General features: G+C 42.0%; 1 protein-coding gene across 3 annotated transcripts in view; it reads right to left on the bottom strand.

Moving 5' to 3' along the window:
* ZNF367 (zinc finger protein 367) overlaps window positions 1–17,093 on the bottom strand; it is a 28,929-nt gene extending 11,836 nt beyond the window's left edge. Inside the window, exon 1 of one of the 3 annotated variants that reach the window (XR_012332447.1) lies at window positions 16,008–17,093. Coding sequence is in view for 2 of the 3 variants with exons in the window: in XM_073805968.1 (XP_073662069.1) it covers window positions 16,008–16,418 (411 nt within the window). In the remaining variant the exon portion in view is untranslated. The remainder of the gene's footprint in view (window positions 1–16,007) is intronic. The other 2 variants (XM_073805968.1, XM_019940419.3) reach the window with 2 other exon arrangements.
* Window positions 17,094–17,901: the final 808 nt, after the last annotated feature.

The raw sequence follows: 17,901 nt of genomic DNA, 5'->3' as shown, positions 1-17,901 counted from the left end.
AGGTAGGTTCACTCTATGCCCACTTTGTGGAGAGTTTTTATCATAAATGGGGGTCGAATTTTGTCAAAAGCTTTTTCTGCATCTATTGAGATGATCATATGATTTTTCTTCTTCAATTTGTTAATATGGTGTATCACATTGATTGATTTACTTATATTGAAGAATCCTTGCATCCCTGGGATAAATCCCACTTGATCATGGTGTATGATCCTTTTAATGTATTGTTGGATTCTGTTTGCTAGTATTTTGTTGAGGACTTTTGCATCTATGTTCATCAGTGATATTTGTCTGCAATTTTCTTTTTTTGTAGTATCTTTGTCTGGTTTTGGTATCAGGGTGATGGTGGCCTCATAGAATGAGTATGGGAGTGTTCCTTCCTCTGCTATATTTTGGAAGAGTTTGAGAAGGATGGGTATTAGCTCTTCTCTAAATGTTTGATACAATTCACCTGTGAAGCCATCTGGTCCTGGACTTTTGTTTGTTGGAAGATTTTTCATCACATTTCAATTTCATTTCTTGTGATTGGTATGTTCATATTTTCTATTTCTTCCAGGTTCAGTCTTGGAAGGTTATACCTTTCTAAGAATTTGTCCATTTCTTCCAGGGTGTCCATTTTATTGGCATAGAGTGGTTTGTAGTAGTCTCTTAGGATGCTTTGTATTTCTGCAGTGTCTGTTGTAACTTCTCCTTTTTCACTGACTTGAGTCCTCTCACTCTTTTTCTTGATGAGTCTGGCTAATGGTTTATCAATTTTGTTTATCTTCTCAAAGTACCAGCTTTTAGTTTTACTGATCTTTGCTATTGTTTTCTTCGTTTCTATTTCATTTATTTCTGCTCTGATCTTTATGATTTCTTTCCTTCTGCTAACATTGGGTTTTGTATGTTCTTCTTCCTCTAGTTCCTTTAGGTGCAAGGTTAGATTGTTTATTTGAGATTTTTCTTGTTTCTTGAGGTAGGCTTCTATAGCTATAAACTTTCCTCTTAGAACTGCTTTTGCTGCATCCCATAGGTTTTGGATCATCATGTTTTCATTGTCATTTGTCTCTAGGTATTTTTTGATTTCCTCTTTGATTTCTTCAGTGAACTCTTGGTTTTTAGTAACATATTGTTTAGCCTCCATGTGTTTGTGTTTTTTACATTTTTTTCCCTGTAATTGATTTCTAATCTCATAGCACTGTCGTCAGAAAAGATGCTTGATGTGATTTCATTTTTCTTAAATTTACTGTGGCTTGATTTGTGACCCAAGATGTGATCTATCCTGTAGAATGTTCCATGTGCACTTGAGAAGAAAGTGTAATCTGCTGGTTTTGGATGGAATTTCCTATAAATATCAATTAAATCTGTTGGGTCTATTGTGTCATTTAAAGCTCGTGTTTTCTTATTAATTTTCTGTCTGGATGATCTGTCCATTGGTGTAAGTGAGGTGTTAAAGTCCCCCACTATTATTGTGTTACTGTCGACTTCCTCTTTTAGAGCTGTTAGCAGTTGCCTTATGTATTGAGGTGCTCCTATGTTGGGTGCATACATATTTATAATTGTTATATCTTCTTCTTGGATTGATCCCTTGATCATTAAGTAGTGTCCTTCCTTGTCTCTTGTAACATTCTTTATTTTAAAGTCTACTTTATCTGATATGAGTATTGCTACTCCAGCTTTCTTTTGATTTCCCTTCACATGGAATATCTTTTTCCATCCCCTCACTTTCAGTCTGTATGTGTCCCTAGGTCTGAAGTGGGTCTCTTGTAGACAGCATATATATGGGTCTTGTTTTTGTAACCATTCAGCAAGCCTGTGTCTTTTGGTTGGAGCATTTAATCCATTCACGTTTAAGGTAATTATCGATATGTATGCTCCTATGACCATTTTCTTAATTGTTTTGGGTTTGTTTTTGTAGGTCCTTTTCTTCTCTTGTGCTTCCCACTTAGAGAATTTCCTTTAGCATTTGTTGTAGAGCTGGTTTGGTGGTGCTGAACTCTCTTAGATTTTGCTTGTCTGTAATGCTTTTGATTTCTCCATCGAATCTGAAGGAGATCCTTGCCAGGTAGAGGAATCTTGGTTGTAGGTTCTTCTCTTTCATCACTTTAAGTATAGCATGCCACTCCCTCTGGCTTGTAGAGTTTCTGCTGAGAAATCAGCTGTTAACCTTATGGGAGTTCCCTTGTATGTTATTTGTCATTTTCCCCTTGCTGCTTTCAATAATTTTTGACACTTTGATTACTATGTGTCTCAGCATGTTTCCCCTTGAGTTTATCCTGTATTCGACTCTCTGTGCTTCCTGGACTTGGGTGGCTATTTCCTTTCCCATGTTAGGGAAGTTTTCGACTATAATCTCTTCAAATATTTTCTTGGGTCCTTTATCTCTCTCTTCTCCTTCTGGGCCCCTATAATGCGAATGTTGTTGCGTTTAATGTTGTCCCAGAGGTCTCTTAGGCTTTCTTCATTTCTTTTCATTCTTTTTTGTTTATTCTGTTCTGCAGCAGTGGATTCCACCATTCTGTCTTCCAGGTCACTTATCCTTTCTTCTGCCTCAGTTATTCTGCTATTGATTCCTTCTAGTGTAGTTTTCATTTCAGTTATTGTATTGTTCATCTCTGTTTGTTTGTTCTTTAATTCTTCTCGGTCTTTGTTAAACATTTCTTGCATCTTCTCAATCTTTGCCTCCATTCTTTTTCCGAGGTCCCATATCATCTTCACTATCATTATTCTGAATTCTTTTCCTGGAAGGTTGCCTATCTCCCCTTCATTTAGTTGTTTTTCTGGGGTTTCATCTTGTTCCTTCGTCTGGTACATAGCCCTCTGCCTTTTCATCTTGTCTATCTTTCTGTGAATGTGGTTTTTGTTTCACAGGCTGCAGGATTGTAGTTCTTCTTGCTTCTGCTGTCTGCCCTCTGGTGGATGAGGCTAACTAAGAGGCTTGTGCAAGTTCCCTGATGGGAGGGACTGGTGTTGGGTAGAGCTGACTGTTGCCCAGATAATCAAGTTCTTACTTCTTTCTGCTAGCGTTGGAGGGTCTCCTGCAGAGGCGGTGGGTGGCTGTAGCTCACCGTGGGGACAAGGACACTGGCAGCAGAAGTTTTGGGAAGTACTCCTTGGCATGAGCCCTCCCAGAGTCTCTATTACGCTTCACTTTATTGCATTTTGCAGATACTGCGTTTTTTACAAATTGAAGGTTTGTGGCAACCCTGTGTTGTCAGATGGTGATTAGCATTTTTTAGAAATATTTTTTAAAAGTTTTTTTTTTTTTTTTTTTTTTTGTGGTACGCGGGCCTCTCACTGTTGTGGCCTCTCCCGTTGCGAAGCACAGGCTCCGGACGCACAGGCTCAGCGGCCATGGCTCACGGGCCCAGCCGCTCCGCGGCATGTGGGATCTTCCTGGACAGGGGCACAAACCCTTGTCCCCTGCATTGGCAGGCGGACTCTCAACCACTGCGCCACCAGGGAAGCCCTAAAAGTGTTTTTTAATTGAGGTAATTTTTAGACATAATGCTATTGCACACTTAAGAGACTACAGTATAGTGTAAACATAACTTTTTATTCATTGGGAAACAAAAGCTTGTGTGACTAGCAGTCTGGGACTGAACCCACAATATCTCAAAGGTATAACTGTAAATAATTTTTTGAAACCTTTCTTGAGTGACATCAGTGAAATGGCAGAGTAGGTAGTTCCAAGGGCCCACCCCTCCACAGATCACTAAAAAGTCAAGCAAAAACTGTTCAGAATCAGCTTTGTCACAACTCCAGAAAATGATGAGAAACTTACAGCAACTCAGAGAACAATGAATCAAGAAACAAGCAACGTAAAACAGTAGGAAAGCATTGCAGCAATTTTTACAGCCCTTGCCCCACCCCTTCACTCAGTGGTCTTTGAAGATTACTGCCTTCATTCTTAGTGTAGGAATCTAGTCCCTGGTTCAAGAAAGAACAGAGAAGACTTTACTCTGAAAGAATTTTGTTTGTCTGTTTTGCCCAGCCTGGGGGCTACCTGAAGGTCTGAAACAAGATGCTTGTCTTTGTTTTGCTAACTTAGAACTCTCTCTGGGCAGAAGAGTGGCTACACAGAGGGCATCTCTCAAAAACCTTGTAAGGTCAATAACAACTTGCTGCCCCCTGGGGGAAAAGATTTCAACGAAGGCACACAAACACACCAAAAGCCTAGGAGGAAAAGCTGGGGAGAGAATTTCCTCAGGAAATTAGGGCACTGGAAAGTGCCCACATATCCCAAAGACAGGAATTTAGGAAGCCACACACTTGCCTGCCCAGCGCAGGAAGCATACTCAGAAAAAACCTGAAAAGAACATAAGTTTTCACCTCTGGCTGATCCTTAGGCTCAGCACAAACAAGAAATGAAGGCTAAGACAGACTTGTAAACAGTCTGGCTAAGTACAGAAGGAGAGCTACAGCACAGACCATTCTGAAAAGTTAGAAGGGGTTTTTTTCCCCCCTTTCTTTTCTTTTCTGTTTTTGTTTTTTGGGTTTTTTTTGGGGGGGCATTCAAGATCTCTCTCAAAATATGAGATGACTAAAGCTAAAGAAACAGACTTTAAAGAACAAACACAATAAAGAATAGAGTTTACAAAAATAGTTTAGAAAAGTCACCAAACAACTACAAACCACAGCACACAACTAAAACTCTGAGGAGAGAGGAGAATCTGATTTCCAGAGTTACTACTTTATAATATTCAAAACACCCAGTTTTCAACAAAATATTACAAAGCATGCAAAGAAACAAAAATATTAACTCCCATACATAGGAGTCAATTTCTCCTATGAGGAAGCAGACATTGGACTTACTAGACAAAGATGTTAAACTGTCTTAAATATGCTGAAAGAGGTAATGGAAACCATGGACAAAGAACAAAAGAAAACCAGAACACTGTTTCAACAAACTGAGAATGTCAAAAAAGAAACAAAATATTATTATTATTATTTTTGTGGTACGCGGGCCTCTCACTGTTGTGGCCTCTCCCATTGCAGAGCACAGGCTCCGGACGTGCAGACTCAGCGGCCATGGCTCACGGGCCCAGCCACTCAGCGGCATGTGGGATCTTCCCAGACCAGGGCACGAACCCATGTCCCCTGCATCGGCAGGCGGACTCTCAACCACTGCACCACCAGGGAAGCCCACAAATTATTTTTAAAAATAGAAATTCTGAAACTAAAAAATACAGTAACCAAAATGAAAAAAATTCACTACAGAGTCTTAATGGCAGATTTGAACGGTCAGGAGGAAAGAAACAGCAAATTTAAAGATAGGTCAACTGAAATTATCCAGTCTGAGGAACAGAAAGAGAAAAGAATGAACAGGGCCTATGATACCAGTAGGACATCAAGTGTCTTATGGGTCCATTTGGGCTGCTAAAACTAAATACTACAGACTGGGTAACTTATAAACAACCAAAGTTTATTTCTCACAGTTCTGGCAGTTGTAAAGTCCAAGATGAAGATGCTGGCATGGTCAGGTTAGGGACTACTTCCTGGATCATACCCAGTGCCTTCTTGCTGTGTCCTCACATGGCAAAAGGGGCAAGAGAGCTCTCCAGGGCCTCTTTCATAAAGGCACTAATTCTATTCATGAGGGCTCCACCTCCATGACCTAAGCACCTCCCAAAGACCCCCACCTCCTAACACCATCATCTTCGGGGGTCAGGATCTCAACACACGATTTCTGGGGGACACCACAGCATCAAGCATACCCACACACACACAATCGGAGATCCAGAAGGCAAGAGAGACTAGGGCAGAAAGAATATTTGAAGAAATAATGGCATAAACACAAAGAGAGATATACATGGAGATATAATCAAACTATCAAAAGACAGAGACTCTTGAGAGCAGCAAGAAAGACGCAGTTTATCACACATACCAGTCCTCAATAGGATTAACAGCTGATTTCTCAGGAGAAACTATGCAAATCAGTGGGATGACATGTTTAAAGTGCTGAAAGGAAAAAAAAAATCAAACAATAATCTTATATTCAACAAAACTATCACTCAAAAATGAAGAAATTAAGCATTCCCAGACAAACAAAAGCTAAGAGAGTTCATTGCTAGACCTGCCCTACAATAAATCTAAAGGGAGTTAGTTCTTCAGGCAGAAATGAAAAGACACTAGACAATAACTCAAAGCCATACAAAGAAATAAACAACACCAGGTAACTACATAAGCCAGAAGTATTGCACTTTGGGCTTATAACTCTTCTTTTCTTTCCTATATAAAAGATAAATGCCAAATGTATTAAAAAATAATAAATCTTTGTTAATGGGAACACAATATAAGATGTAATTATGACAACAACAACAAAAAGGGAGAGGGACAGAAATATATGGGAGCAGAACTTTTGTATACTATTGGTGCTAAGGTGATATTAATTCAAAAAGAAAAAACAGAAAAGGAAACAAGAAAGAAAAGAAAATAGTTCATTACAAAAAAAATCAAACCCAAAAGAAGGCGGTAATCGAAGAATTGATAAACAAAATAGGTATAACACTATAGAAAACAAATAAAATGGGAGAAGTTCTTCCTTGTAAGTAATCACTTTAAATGTAAATAGATTAAATTCTGCAAACAAAAGGCAGAGATTGGCAGAATGGATTTTTTTTTAAATGAACCAACTATATGGTATCTACAAGAAACTCACTTTAGGGCCAAAAACATAAATAGGTTTAAAAGTGAAAGGATGGGGCTTCCCTGGTGGCACAGTGGTTGAGAGTCCGCCTGCTGATGCAGGGGACACGGGTTCGTGCCCCGGTCTGGGAGGATCTCACATGCCGCGGAGCGGCTGGGACCGTGAGCCATGGCCGCTGAGCCTGCGCGTCCGGAGCCTGTGCTCCGCAACGGAAGAGGCCACAACAGTGAGAGGCCCGCGTACGGCAAAAAAAAAAAGTGAAAGGATGGAAAAAGAGATAACAATTATAAACACATGCACACCTAACAACAGAGCTCCCAATATGTATGAAGCAAAAATTGGCAGAATTGAAAATAAAAAGACATAGTTCAAAAATAGCTGGAGACTTTCGCTTTCAATTAATGGATAGGACAACTAGACAGGTCAACAAAGATATAGAAGACTTGAACAACACTATAAACCAACTACACCTAACAGAATATGAAGAACATTCCACACAAAAACAGCAAAATATCCATTTTTTTCAAGTGCACGTGGAACATTTCCCAAGATAGACCATATGTTGGGCCCAAAGCAAGAATCAATAAATTTTAAAAGACTGAAATCATCCAAAGCATCTTCTTTGACATACTTGGAATGAAACTATAAATCAATAACAGAAAAAATACTGGAAAATTCACAAATATGTGGAAATTAAACAACACTCTTAAACAGCCAATGGGTCAAAGAAGAAATCACACAGGAAATTAGAAAATACTTTGACATGAATGAAAATAAAAGCACAACATATCAAAACTTATGGGATACATTTCTAGGACTGGAAGGCTTAATATAAGATACCACTGCTACCCAAAGTGATATACAGACTTAGTGCAATCCCTATTAAAATCCCAAAGGCCTTTTTTGCAGAAATGGAAAAAGCAATCCTCTACTCATGGAATTGCAAGAGGCTCCAAGTAGACAAAACAATATTTTAAAAGAACAAAGTAGTACTCACACCTCCCTATTACAAAATTTACTGCAAAGCAATGGCAATTAAGACAGTGTAGTACTGGCATAAGGAAAGACATAGGCCAATGAAACAAAATGAGAATCAAGGCATTAACCCTTATCCTATGGCCAATTGATTTTCAACAAGGGTGCCAAGAACATGCAATGAGGAAAGAATAGCTCTTCAACAGTATCGTTCAATCTGAGAACAATATTGTTCTCAGAACAATAGTTCTGAGAAAACTGGATTTCTACATGCAAAAGAATGAAGTTGTACCTCACACAATATATAAAAAATTAACTCAAAATGCATCATACACCAAAATGTCAGAGCTGAAACTTTAAAACTCTTAAAAGAAAACAGGGATAAATATTCATGACCTTGGATTTGACAATGGATTCTTAGATGTGGCACCAAAAGCCTAAGCAACAAAAGAATAGATAAACTGGACTTAAAATTAAAAACATTTGTGTCACAGGACATTATCAAGAAAGTGAAAAGACAACCTACAGAATGGGATACAATACTTGCAAATCATATGTCTGATAAGGTTTTAGTATCCACAATATATAAAGAACCTTTACAACACAACGAAAACTCAAATAAAATATGGGTAAAGGACTTGAATAGACATATCTCCAAAGTAGTTATATGTATGGGCAGCAAGCCCATGAAAAGATGCTCAACATCATTAGTCATTAGGGAAATGCAAATCAAAACTACAATTGAGGTCAATTATATCTCAGTAAAGCCTGAAGGGAAAAAGATTAAACACACACACACACACACACACACACACACACACACACACACACACAGTGAGATACGACTTCACACCAACTTAGTTATACTCAAAAAAAAAAAAAAACAGGAAAAAAGTAGAAATAAGGTGTTTTTTTGGTCAAGAATGTGCAGAAACTAGAAACTTCATACATTGCTGGTAGGAATGTAAAGTTTTAGCCACTATGGAAAAGTTTGACGGTGTGATACAATGTCATATACATATGTACATATACATATACAATGGACTGTTATTCAGCCATAGAAACGATACATGCTACAAGGTGGATGAACCTCAAAAACAGTATACTAAGTAACAGAAGTCAGACACAAAAGGCCACATATTTTATGATTCCATGTAATAAAATGTCCAAAATAGGTAAAACCACAGACAGAAAACAGATTGGTGTTTTCCAGAGACTGCCTATAGAGGGGAAAAGGGAGTGACTACTTAATGAATACAGGACTTTCTTTTGGGGCGATGAAAATGTTTTGGAACTTGATATAGGTGGTGTTTTCACAATATTGTGAATTACTAACTATCAGTGAATTATACTTCAAAATGGTTAATTTTATGCTATGTAAATTTCTGCTCAATTTTTTGAAACACTAACGAGCTCTGAACGTACTATGGACTTTAGTTAATAATGTACCAATTTGGTTCGTTAATTGTAACAAATATATCATATTAATGCAAGACGTCAGCAATAGGGGAAACTGGATATGTGGTTGATGGGAACTCCCTGTACTGTCTTAACATTTCTATGTATGTAAAACTAATCTAAAATAAGCATTTCCTTGAAGAAAAAAACTTTCTTTCCAGGTAAGTTAAATTTTTACACATATAAGTTAAATGGAAAAAAAGAAAAGAAAAACATAAAAAACACCTACATCCAAACTGAAGATGTTTTTACTGCTGTCAATATAAAAACCTAAAGCCTTCCCAAAGCTTAAAAACATCAGCCTGAAACCTTGATAATAAGCCACAGCAAAATTCCCTTCAATCAATTTTCACCTTGAAAGGAAAGCTCAATCTCAACATGGATGAGTTATCTTATAAGTCATGTCTAAAAAATTCTTAGATATTAAAACCTATTTCTGCAACAGCCAAGAGGTGGAAGCAACCTAAATGTCCCCTGACAGATGAATGGATAAAGTAAATGGGATATATACAATGAAAAATTATTCAGCCTTAAAAAAGAAGGCAATTCTGCCATATGCTACAACATGGATGAATATTAAGGGCATTATCCTAAGTAAAATAAGGCAGTCACAAAAAGACAAATACTACATGATTCCACTTATATGCGGTATCTAAAATGGTCAAACTTAGAAACAGAAAGCAGAATAGTGGTTGCCAGGGGCCATAGAGAGGGAGAAAGGGGGAGCTCGAGATGGGTACAGTTTTGGTTTCATAAGATGAAAAAGTTCTGGAGTTCTATTACAACAATGTTCATATAGTTAATACTTTAAAATGGTTAAGATGGTAAATTTTACGTTATGTGTTTTCTGCCACAAAAGTATAAAAAGAAAAAAAATGTGAGGGTACTCCCCAGTGGTCCAGTGGTAAAGAATCTGCCTTCCAATGCAGAGCACGCAGGTTCGATCCCTGGTCAGGGAACTAAGATCCCACATGCTGGGGGGCAACTAAGCTGGAGCCACAACTATTGAGCTCGCATGCCTCAACTAGAGAGCCTGCGTGCCTCAAACTACAGAGTCCACATGACCTGGAGCCTGCACGCCACAACTAGAGAGAGAAAAACCTGCAAGCCACAACTAGAGAGAAGCCCGAGCACCTAAACGAAGAGACCACGTGCCTTAATGAAAAAAGATCCCACATACCTCAACAAAGATCCCATGTGCCACAACTAAGACCCGATGCAGCCATAATAATAATAATAATAATAATAATAATAATGGAAAAGAATGTGAGAAAGCACTGTGGCAGATTATAATATTGTTAAAATATTCACTGTTCCTTCCGCACTGTGGGCCCCAATGAGGCCAATGCTTTGACCAATGAAATGTGAATAGAAATCACATGTGTGACTTCTGAGCAAAAGCTCTAAAAGCCATCACAAGGTTCTACCATCTCTCTTTCCTCTCTGCCTTGAGACTCGCATGTCCCAGGTAGGGGATGTTCCTCCTGGGTCCCAGAATGAACAGGATGAAGAGCACACCTGCTGTTAACCCTCACAGGATACATAACACGAGCTTTGTTTAGGTTGACATTGAGATTTTGAGGTTCATTCGGCAGCATGGTTTAGCCTAAGCTACCTGACTCAGGCACATTGTTAATAAATATTTGTTAATGGGATAAAGATCTCATCAATTCTCCACAATAATTGTATAAATTGTTGCTGGTTATGATCATATCATGAATAATTGTTTTAAATAGTTTTAAAAATGAAAAACAAACACAGCATCTATGATCCATAAAAACAGCAGATGATTTGTTCTGTTAAGAAAGAAATGGAACGTGAAATAAGGTTAATTAAAAACCTTAGTAATACAACTCCTCTGCCATGAAAGGATAATTTCCCTAATTTTTTTTAATACATTTAATGTATAGTATTGCAAAGTATAGGGTCAGTGATTCTCAACAAATCTTTGTTATTTATTTATATTTATTTTTGGCTGCGTTGGGTCTTTGTTTCTGTGCGAGGGCTTTCTCTAGTTGTGGCAAGCGGGGGCCACTCTTCATCGCGATGCGCGGGCCTCTCACTATCGCGGCCTTTCTTGTTGCGGAGCACAGACTCCAGAAACGCAGGCTCAGTAGCTGTGGCTCACGGGCCTAGTTGCTCTGCGGCATGTGGGATCCTCCCAGACCAGGGCTCGAACCCGTGTCCCCTGCATTAGCAGGCAGACTCTCATCCACTGCGCCACCAGGGAAGTCCCCTAATTTTTTTTTTTTTTTTTGCTGTACGCGGGCCTCTCACTGCTGCGACCTCTCCCGCCTCGGGGCACAGGCTCTGGACGCGCAGGCCCAGCCGCCACGGCGCACGGGCCCAGCCGCTCCGCGGCACGTGGGATCCTCCCAGACCGGGGCATGAACCCGTGTCCCCCAATCGGCAGGTGGACTCTCAACCACTGCGCCACCAGGGAAGCCCCCCCCTAATATTTTTTAAATACATAAAAACATATTGTTGACTCCATTACAATTTGAAATAACTGATTTAGTATCAAATACTATTTAGTATCAAAATTTTAAGATTATCCATTACTATTTTCTCTGTTTCTGGTTAAAAAAAAATTATCAAGCATGTTTAATAGTGGGGGAAGTTTTTTTTTTTTAAGTTAACTATTTGGCTGCCTCCCAGTAACTGTAAGATCTTGTTTCATCTAGAAACAAGAAAATGCAAATCATACTTGCATTTTCCAAGTGAGAAATAAAGAGCTGAAAAATGCAACATAATACAACATCCCAGCCATATACAGGTAAGACTTCACTAAGTGCATTCTTTCAACTAAGAAAATTAAACAAGGCAAGTAATCATCTAATACCCTAAATAAATGAATAAATAGCATCTTTTAACCATATATACAAAAATGAGCAGTGTCACTTAAAGAGGACCTTTTTCATTTTAGCCTTAGCAATAAGAAAACCATGTATCTATGTACATTTTGACAATAATAGAGTTAACTCATCAGCAACTAAGTGTACCTGTAGCTTAAGAGAGAAATCTTGTCAAGACTGCTTGATGATTTGCAAAAAAAAAAAAAAAGTAAAGTTAAAAAAGAAACTCTTAGACATCCTATTGCTATTATATGGCAACTGCTGCAAAATAAGCTACTAGAAAGAAGAAAAATGAGTAAATCGCCAAAATGTTTGCATACTTCAGCAGGTTTAATTTTTAAAACAATCTCAGTACCTCCAGAAGATAGTGATTTTGAAAGTGTTTTCTAAAATATTTCATGGTAAATGTTTTGTTTTCAATGTCAATAACTTTAAAGTTATTTAATAAAATTGGAGTTATTTCTCAAGCCACTTAGAATAATGTACACATTTACCTAAGCTTTAGAAAAAGTTATGTTCAAACTTTATATTCATGTGATTACTAAAAAAACTAAAAGTCCTCAACACATTTTTATACAAAGTAAAATTCAAATAAATTATACAGCTACAACATGGAAGGAAAAGAAAAACAGTTCTCAGAGGGAGGCGTGTGTACCTTCTCACTTTCATGAGAAAATGTAAATAGATCTTATTTTCCTTTTCGAATTCAGATTTAGATCCGAATTTCCTATGGCTTGCATATCTGCTTCCTAACTCTATCCCCCACCTTGACCTATCTGGACCACTTTCTAAGTCTTAATTTGCATCTATCTATTGTACTGTGTGTATTCTCATGATGCATCTCAATCGAGATATAGGCAGTTATGAATAGTGTGTATTATTTCATAAGTCTACTTGCATCTTCTTTTTTTTTTTTTTGGCCATGCTGCCTGGCGGAATGTTAGTTGCCTGACCAGGGATCAAACCTATGCCCCTACAGTGGAAGCGCAGAGTCCTAACCACTGGACCACCACCAGGGAATTCCCTACTTGCATCTTCTTAATACTAAAAATAAATAAATAAACCCCTAAAGTCAATACACACATGATAAACACAGAAGCAGTATCAGGTACAGATTAAGAGTAAGGGCTCTAAAAAGTTCCAATCAGTTCTGCCACTTATATAATGTTAACTTAATCTTGGGGACTTCTCTAATTCATCCTTTTTCATCAGGTAAACAAGGTAAATTAATTAAAAGAATTCAAAACAATCAACACAGAGTCTGGTGGTTTGCTCTGCAAGGCAATGAATAACAAATGGTGGCTACTATGTTCACGTTAACACGTTAACATGACGTTATGTTTAAACATGGTGGTTATCAAAAACTACTGTGTACTAATCAGCTGTTTGTAAGGCTATGTGCATTCTAGATGTTTAAAGTGATTGGTGATAGAAAGGGGAAACAGGATAGGCAGCTGGCGGGTCCTGAAGGGTAAGTGGTATCTGAGGATGTGCAGAGAAGCCAAACTACACAGGTCCCAAAGTGGAGAAGTAACCTCATGAATGCAGTCTGAGTAAAGGGCACAAAATATGGAGGCTTGGAATATCATTTGGCAGATGAAAATTAGACCTTCTCCCTTCCTTCCCAGAATTCTACAACCTGGGAAGAGACAGTGCTAATATATAACTATATCCCAATTGTGCTAAACAATCTTGTGATGAGGGGCCAAAATAAGTTGGTATTAGATGGATGTTCTCCTCACAGGCGGGGAGGCAGTGTTGGGCAGAAACAAACAAGAAAGCAAGCAAAAGCTGACACCAGGTGTGTAGCACTCAGATGTTAACACCTCCCATGGGAAAGGTGGCATCAAAAGACAGTAAATGAACACAAAAGTTGTTCTCAAACCCAAAGCTGTTATTGCCTCTAACCCGCATACTGAGCGAAGGGGGTAGAAGTTGGTGCCATGTTATTGGCACCAACTATATTACAAACTTGTCTTCCCAAAAAGTGAGCAGACTCAGCCAGCATGATTCACCTATAAGTATATGGAGATAAAAGAACTATGAGTACTTTAGAGAAGCAAAACAAAGTAAAGGAGGCTGGAATTCCCAACCTTTAGTCTAGAATGTACTGATCACAAATCAAACTAGGTAACTTCCTTAAATGAAAGTATATTCCAGACGGCACAAAATATGGAAGCTTGAGGCTCCCCCTCAAGTTGCAAAAACTAAATGAATGAATTTTTGGAGCTGTATTTGGATTGCTTCATTGATAAAAGGACACGTTAAAATCAATTTGTCTACTAATTTATGAACTAATTTATGAAACAGTTATGGTATGAAAGATGGTGAGGAGGAAAAAAAGTGAAATATATAACAGCCTTTTCACTTTTAAATGTTTTTCATAACTTGTGTTATGTTTTACTTCTGAAAAGAGAAAGACAAAGTGGAAATAAAATTCAAACCTATGCATTATTAAGAATGTTTTCTAAAAGGTTTATATGAAGATAAAACTGTTTTAGCCCCCCCCAAAAAAGTATAGATTTCACTTATCTATTATAACATTAATCTTCTTGGATAATCCAAAATTAGATTCAGTTATAATTAAGAATAAAATAACAGATGCAAAATCTTCTATAAGTAATTTGTGCATATATGTCTTTATGTTGCTCAACCATATAACCTACTACATATATATTTTTTTGAGTACTAAACATGTAAATATGTTAACACGGAAAAATATCTAGGATACCCAGCCATCTTACTAAGGGCTACCTAGAGACAGCACACAGTGATTGTTCACTCCACAAACTCAGCACTAATATAAATATTTCTACTGCTTCTTCTTTCAAATTTTTACTGAAGTGCAGCTTCAAGAGTTGAAGTGTGTCAAGGCATATAGCTGTATAAATTTATAGTTCTTTAATAACAATGCCATTAGTAACAAAGTGTATCAATTTCCTAAGGCTCAACACAGTGTTTCAACATCTTTGCTACTGCGTGTAAAATGATGATAAAACCTGTTTCAATTTTTATAATATTTGCCAATATAGACGTACTTATCAACAAGGTGATTTACTTGTTTTATCTTTAGCAAACTGCTTATCTTATATAGCCACTTAACAAATAGAATCTGAATATTAACCTTATATTAGCACCATTCATTACACAAATACTTAACTGAGCACATTTATTCAGCATTTACAGAGTATAAGGTATTAAAGTCAAATAAGTCTACCAGAGAGAAATTGTCCCGGCGCTCCTGGAGCTTACAGTCTATAGAGGTAAGTATATGTCAGCAGGGAGGCACCTCCAACACATGCTTCAGGACTAGGAGCCACAAAAACTCAACTACAGTACCAGCGTTCCCGCTACCTAGCTGTGTACCTTGGGGAGCTCCCTTCACCAATCCCTCTAAGCGTCAATTGCCTGATCCGTAAATTGTAGGTTTGAAACCTTTCCAGCTCTAATACAGTCTGAGACTCCAAGCAATTCGAGGTTGGTGACAACAGCGTCCCATTCCACTCTGAGCTCTCAGAACCTAGCAAAGTAGTACGCTGGATGCGTGAAAGACAGCGAGGGCTCAACTCCCGGTGGGGAAGATTCCCCTAAGTCCCTTCTTGTTCTTCGGCTATCTCTACAGGGCATCTTTAGCAGGGGCGGGGTATCTGCGGTGAGGCAGAAACTGCGCAACCCCTCCCCCCGCACCCAGAGGAACAGTTCAAGGACTGCGGTCCTTCCCGCCCTCTCCCGCCAGAAAAGACTCAGCGGTGGGCCGAACGACTGGCAGAGCGGGTTGACCGTCCCCCTCCGTGACAACAAGGCCACACTCCCGCCTACTACACCTGCTGGCCTGTGGCCTCCGGTCTGCTGTGCTGCCCCACCCCCCGGGCGGTGTCACGTGACCAAAACCTAGCCCCGCCCCCGGGGCAGTTTTTTGGCGCGCGGCAGTGACGTCAGCGTCCTGTCACCCGCCAACGCCACCGCCCCTGCCAGAGCGACCTCGCGTTTTAAACTCGGCCCCGCCCCGCCCGCCGTGTCTGCGGGCGCTGCCGGCTCCCGGGCCGCGCCGTTAACGGGCCGCGACTGCCCCAAGCCCCGCCCGCGCCGCTTACCTTGAGGTGGCCGCTGTCCGGGCTGCTCGCTTCCTCCTCGTCCTCACCTCCTGAGGCGGCGGCGGCCGAAGCGGTGGGCGGGGGCGCGCCCCGGCCCCGCAGCCCTGGGTGCTCTGCGGCGGCGGCGGGCAAGGCAGCTGAGGCGGCGCCCCCGGCGGCTCCGGGGCTGAGCGTCACGTTGTGCGCGTTCTCACCCCAGCGCCACGGGTACACCATGAAGTCACTGAAGCCGGGGCTGGTGGGAATAAGCGGTGGCGGCGGCTCCGGCTCCCCTCCGCCGCTGCATGTGGGCTTGATCGGGGTCGTCCTGATGACCGACACCAGCACCCGCTTCGGGGAGTCCTGGCAGAAGATGACGGGCGGCGGCTGCGGCGGGTTGTCAGCCATCGGCCCCTCCACACCCCGGATCATTGCCCGGCCCCGATCCGCAGCTCCGGCGGCCGTGGGCCGCACTCCCTGAGCCCGGGTCTGGCCCTTTGCTCCGCTCGCCCGCGCTGCTCGGAGTCGCCGGCTCTCAGTCTCGCTGGCTCATGGCAGGCGGACGTTTCCTGGAACCCTCCTGCGCGGCGGCCAGCGAAGAAGCAGAGCCGCTCGGCCTGCACCAGGCTGCCAGGGCCGGACCCCAACCCTGGGTCAAGCCCGCCCTCCACTCTTTGTGCTCCCCAACGCAGGCTGCAGCGGCGGGAAGCAGCGGGCGCCTTGCCTTGCGATGACAGGAAAGCAGGACGCGCAGCGCCGAGCCCCCGAAAATAACAACCTGCCGCCGGGGTCCCTGCTCCAGTTTTTCCCGCGTTACATTTCGCGCCTGGGCGGAACCAATCACCGCCAGTCCCCTGCCCGCTGGCCGCAGCGGCGAGTGACAGCACATGCGAGCCAATAGCTGTGCCTGGATTTCTTTCTAGCTAGAGCAGGGCGGAGCCGGACCTGCGCGCGGGTCCTTTCTGCCACGCTATTGGCCGCGGCTCTTGTATTTTTTTTCTGCCTGAAGAGCCAACAGCGTTCGAAACTCCGGGGGAGCGCGCGACGTCTGCACTCGCCCAGACACACCCTCCAGTAGCCCCGCCCCTGCCGTCCTTCCGCGCGGTTAGTCAGGGTTGGAGGCGCGCTGTGGGCGACAGGCAGGGGCGGGCGGTAAGAGAGTTGCTGATTGGAAAGTTATCAGAGAGGGGGCGGGCCAGGGGTGGTAGTTGGCCGGCGGGGTCGCTCGTCTGGCGGCCCCTCCCGCCTGTAGCTGTTGGGCTGTAGTTCCCGCGCGGCTGGGAATTTAAAGGGCTGGGGCCCGGGCTGCCCGCCCCCGTCCGTGGCTCCCGCCACCAGCTCTAGGGGGACCGAGGCCTTCTTACTGCAGTTTCTAGTAGACACCAAAAGGTGCGTCGTTTCTTAATGGTTCCCATCTGCCCAGCTGTTGGACTCGCTGTGAGTTGACCCTCTCCGCAACCCCCCTACTCGCCCCAAGGCTGAGGTGGGCATCAGTCCCAGCCTTCGCCTCCCCGGGCCTCGGTTTCCCATTTGTGTAAAGTGGGGTAGTTAAGGAAGTCGTCTCTGAGGTCCCCGTGTGCTGCTCGCGGCTCGGAGGGGACACGAACACAGGCGTGTGTCCATTCTTACACCCGGGACGGATGCCCCAAAGACGCCAGAGGACTCCCCGCCCTTCCGCCGTGGTTCCTCACCCGTCCGGGGCCGGCCCTTCATCCCCCGTCTGGAAGGGCGTTGAGCTGTGGGTGCCCCGGAGGGTTCGGGTCATTCCGAGCTCTGCCCGCCCCCGCCTCAAGGACCCCACCCCGCACCAGAGGGATCCTGAACGACCGGAGTCTAAGTCTGACAGTCACCCACCGAGGGCCAGTGTGGGCTCGGAAGGGGATGGGGGCAAAATGGGATGTCCAGCCTCGTATTC

The sequence above is a fragment of the Tursiops truncatus genome, chromosome 6, assembly GCF_011762595.2.
Source record: "Tursiops truncatus isolate mTurTru1 chromosome 6, mTurTru1.mat.Y, whole genome shotgun sequence".
Taxonomy (NCBI): domain Eukaryota; kingdom Metazoa; phylum Chordata; class Mammalia; order Artiodactyla; family Delphinidae; genus Tursiops; species Tursiops truncatus.
The sequence above is the reverse complement of the archived record's forward strand: the minus strand, read 5'-3'. Positions and strand labels throughout refer to the sequence as shown.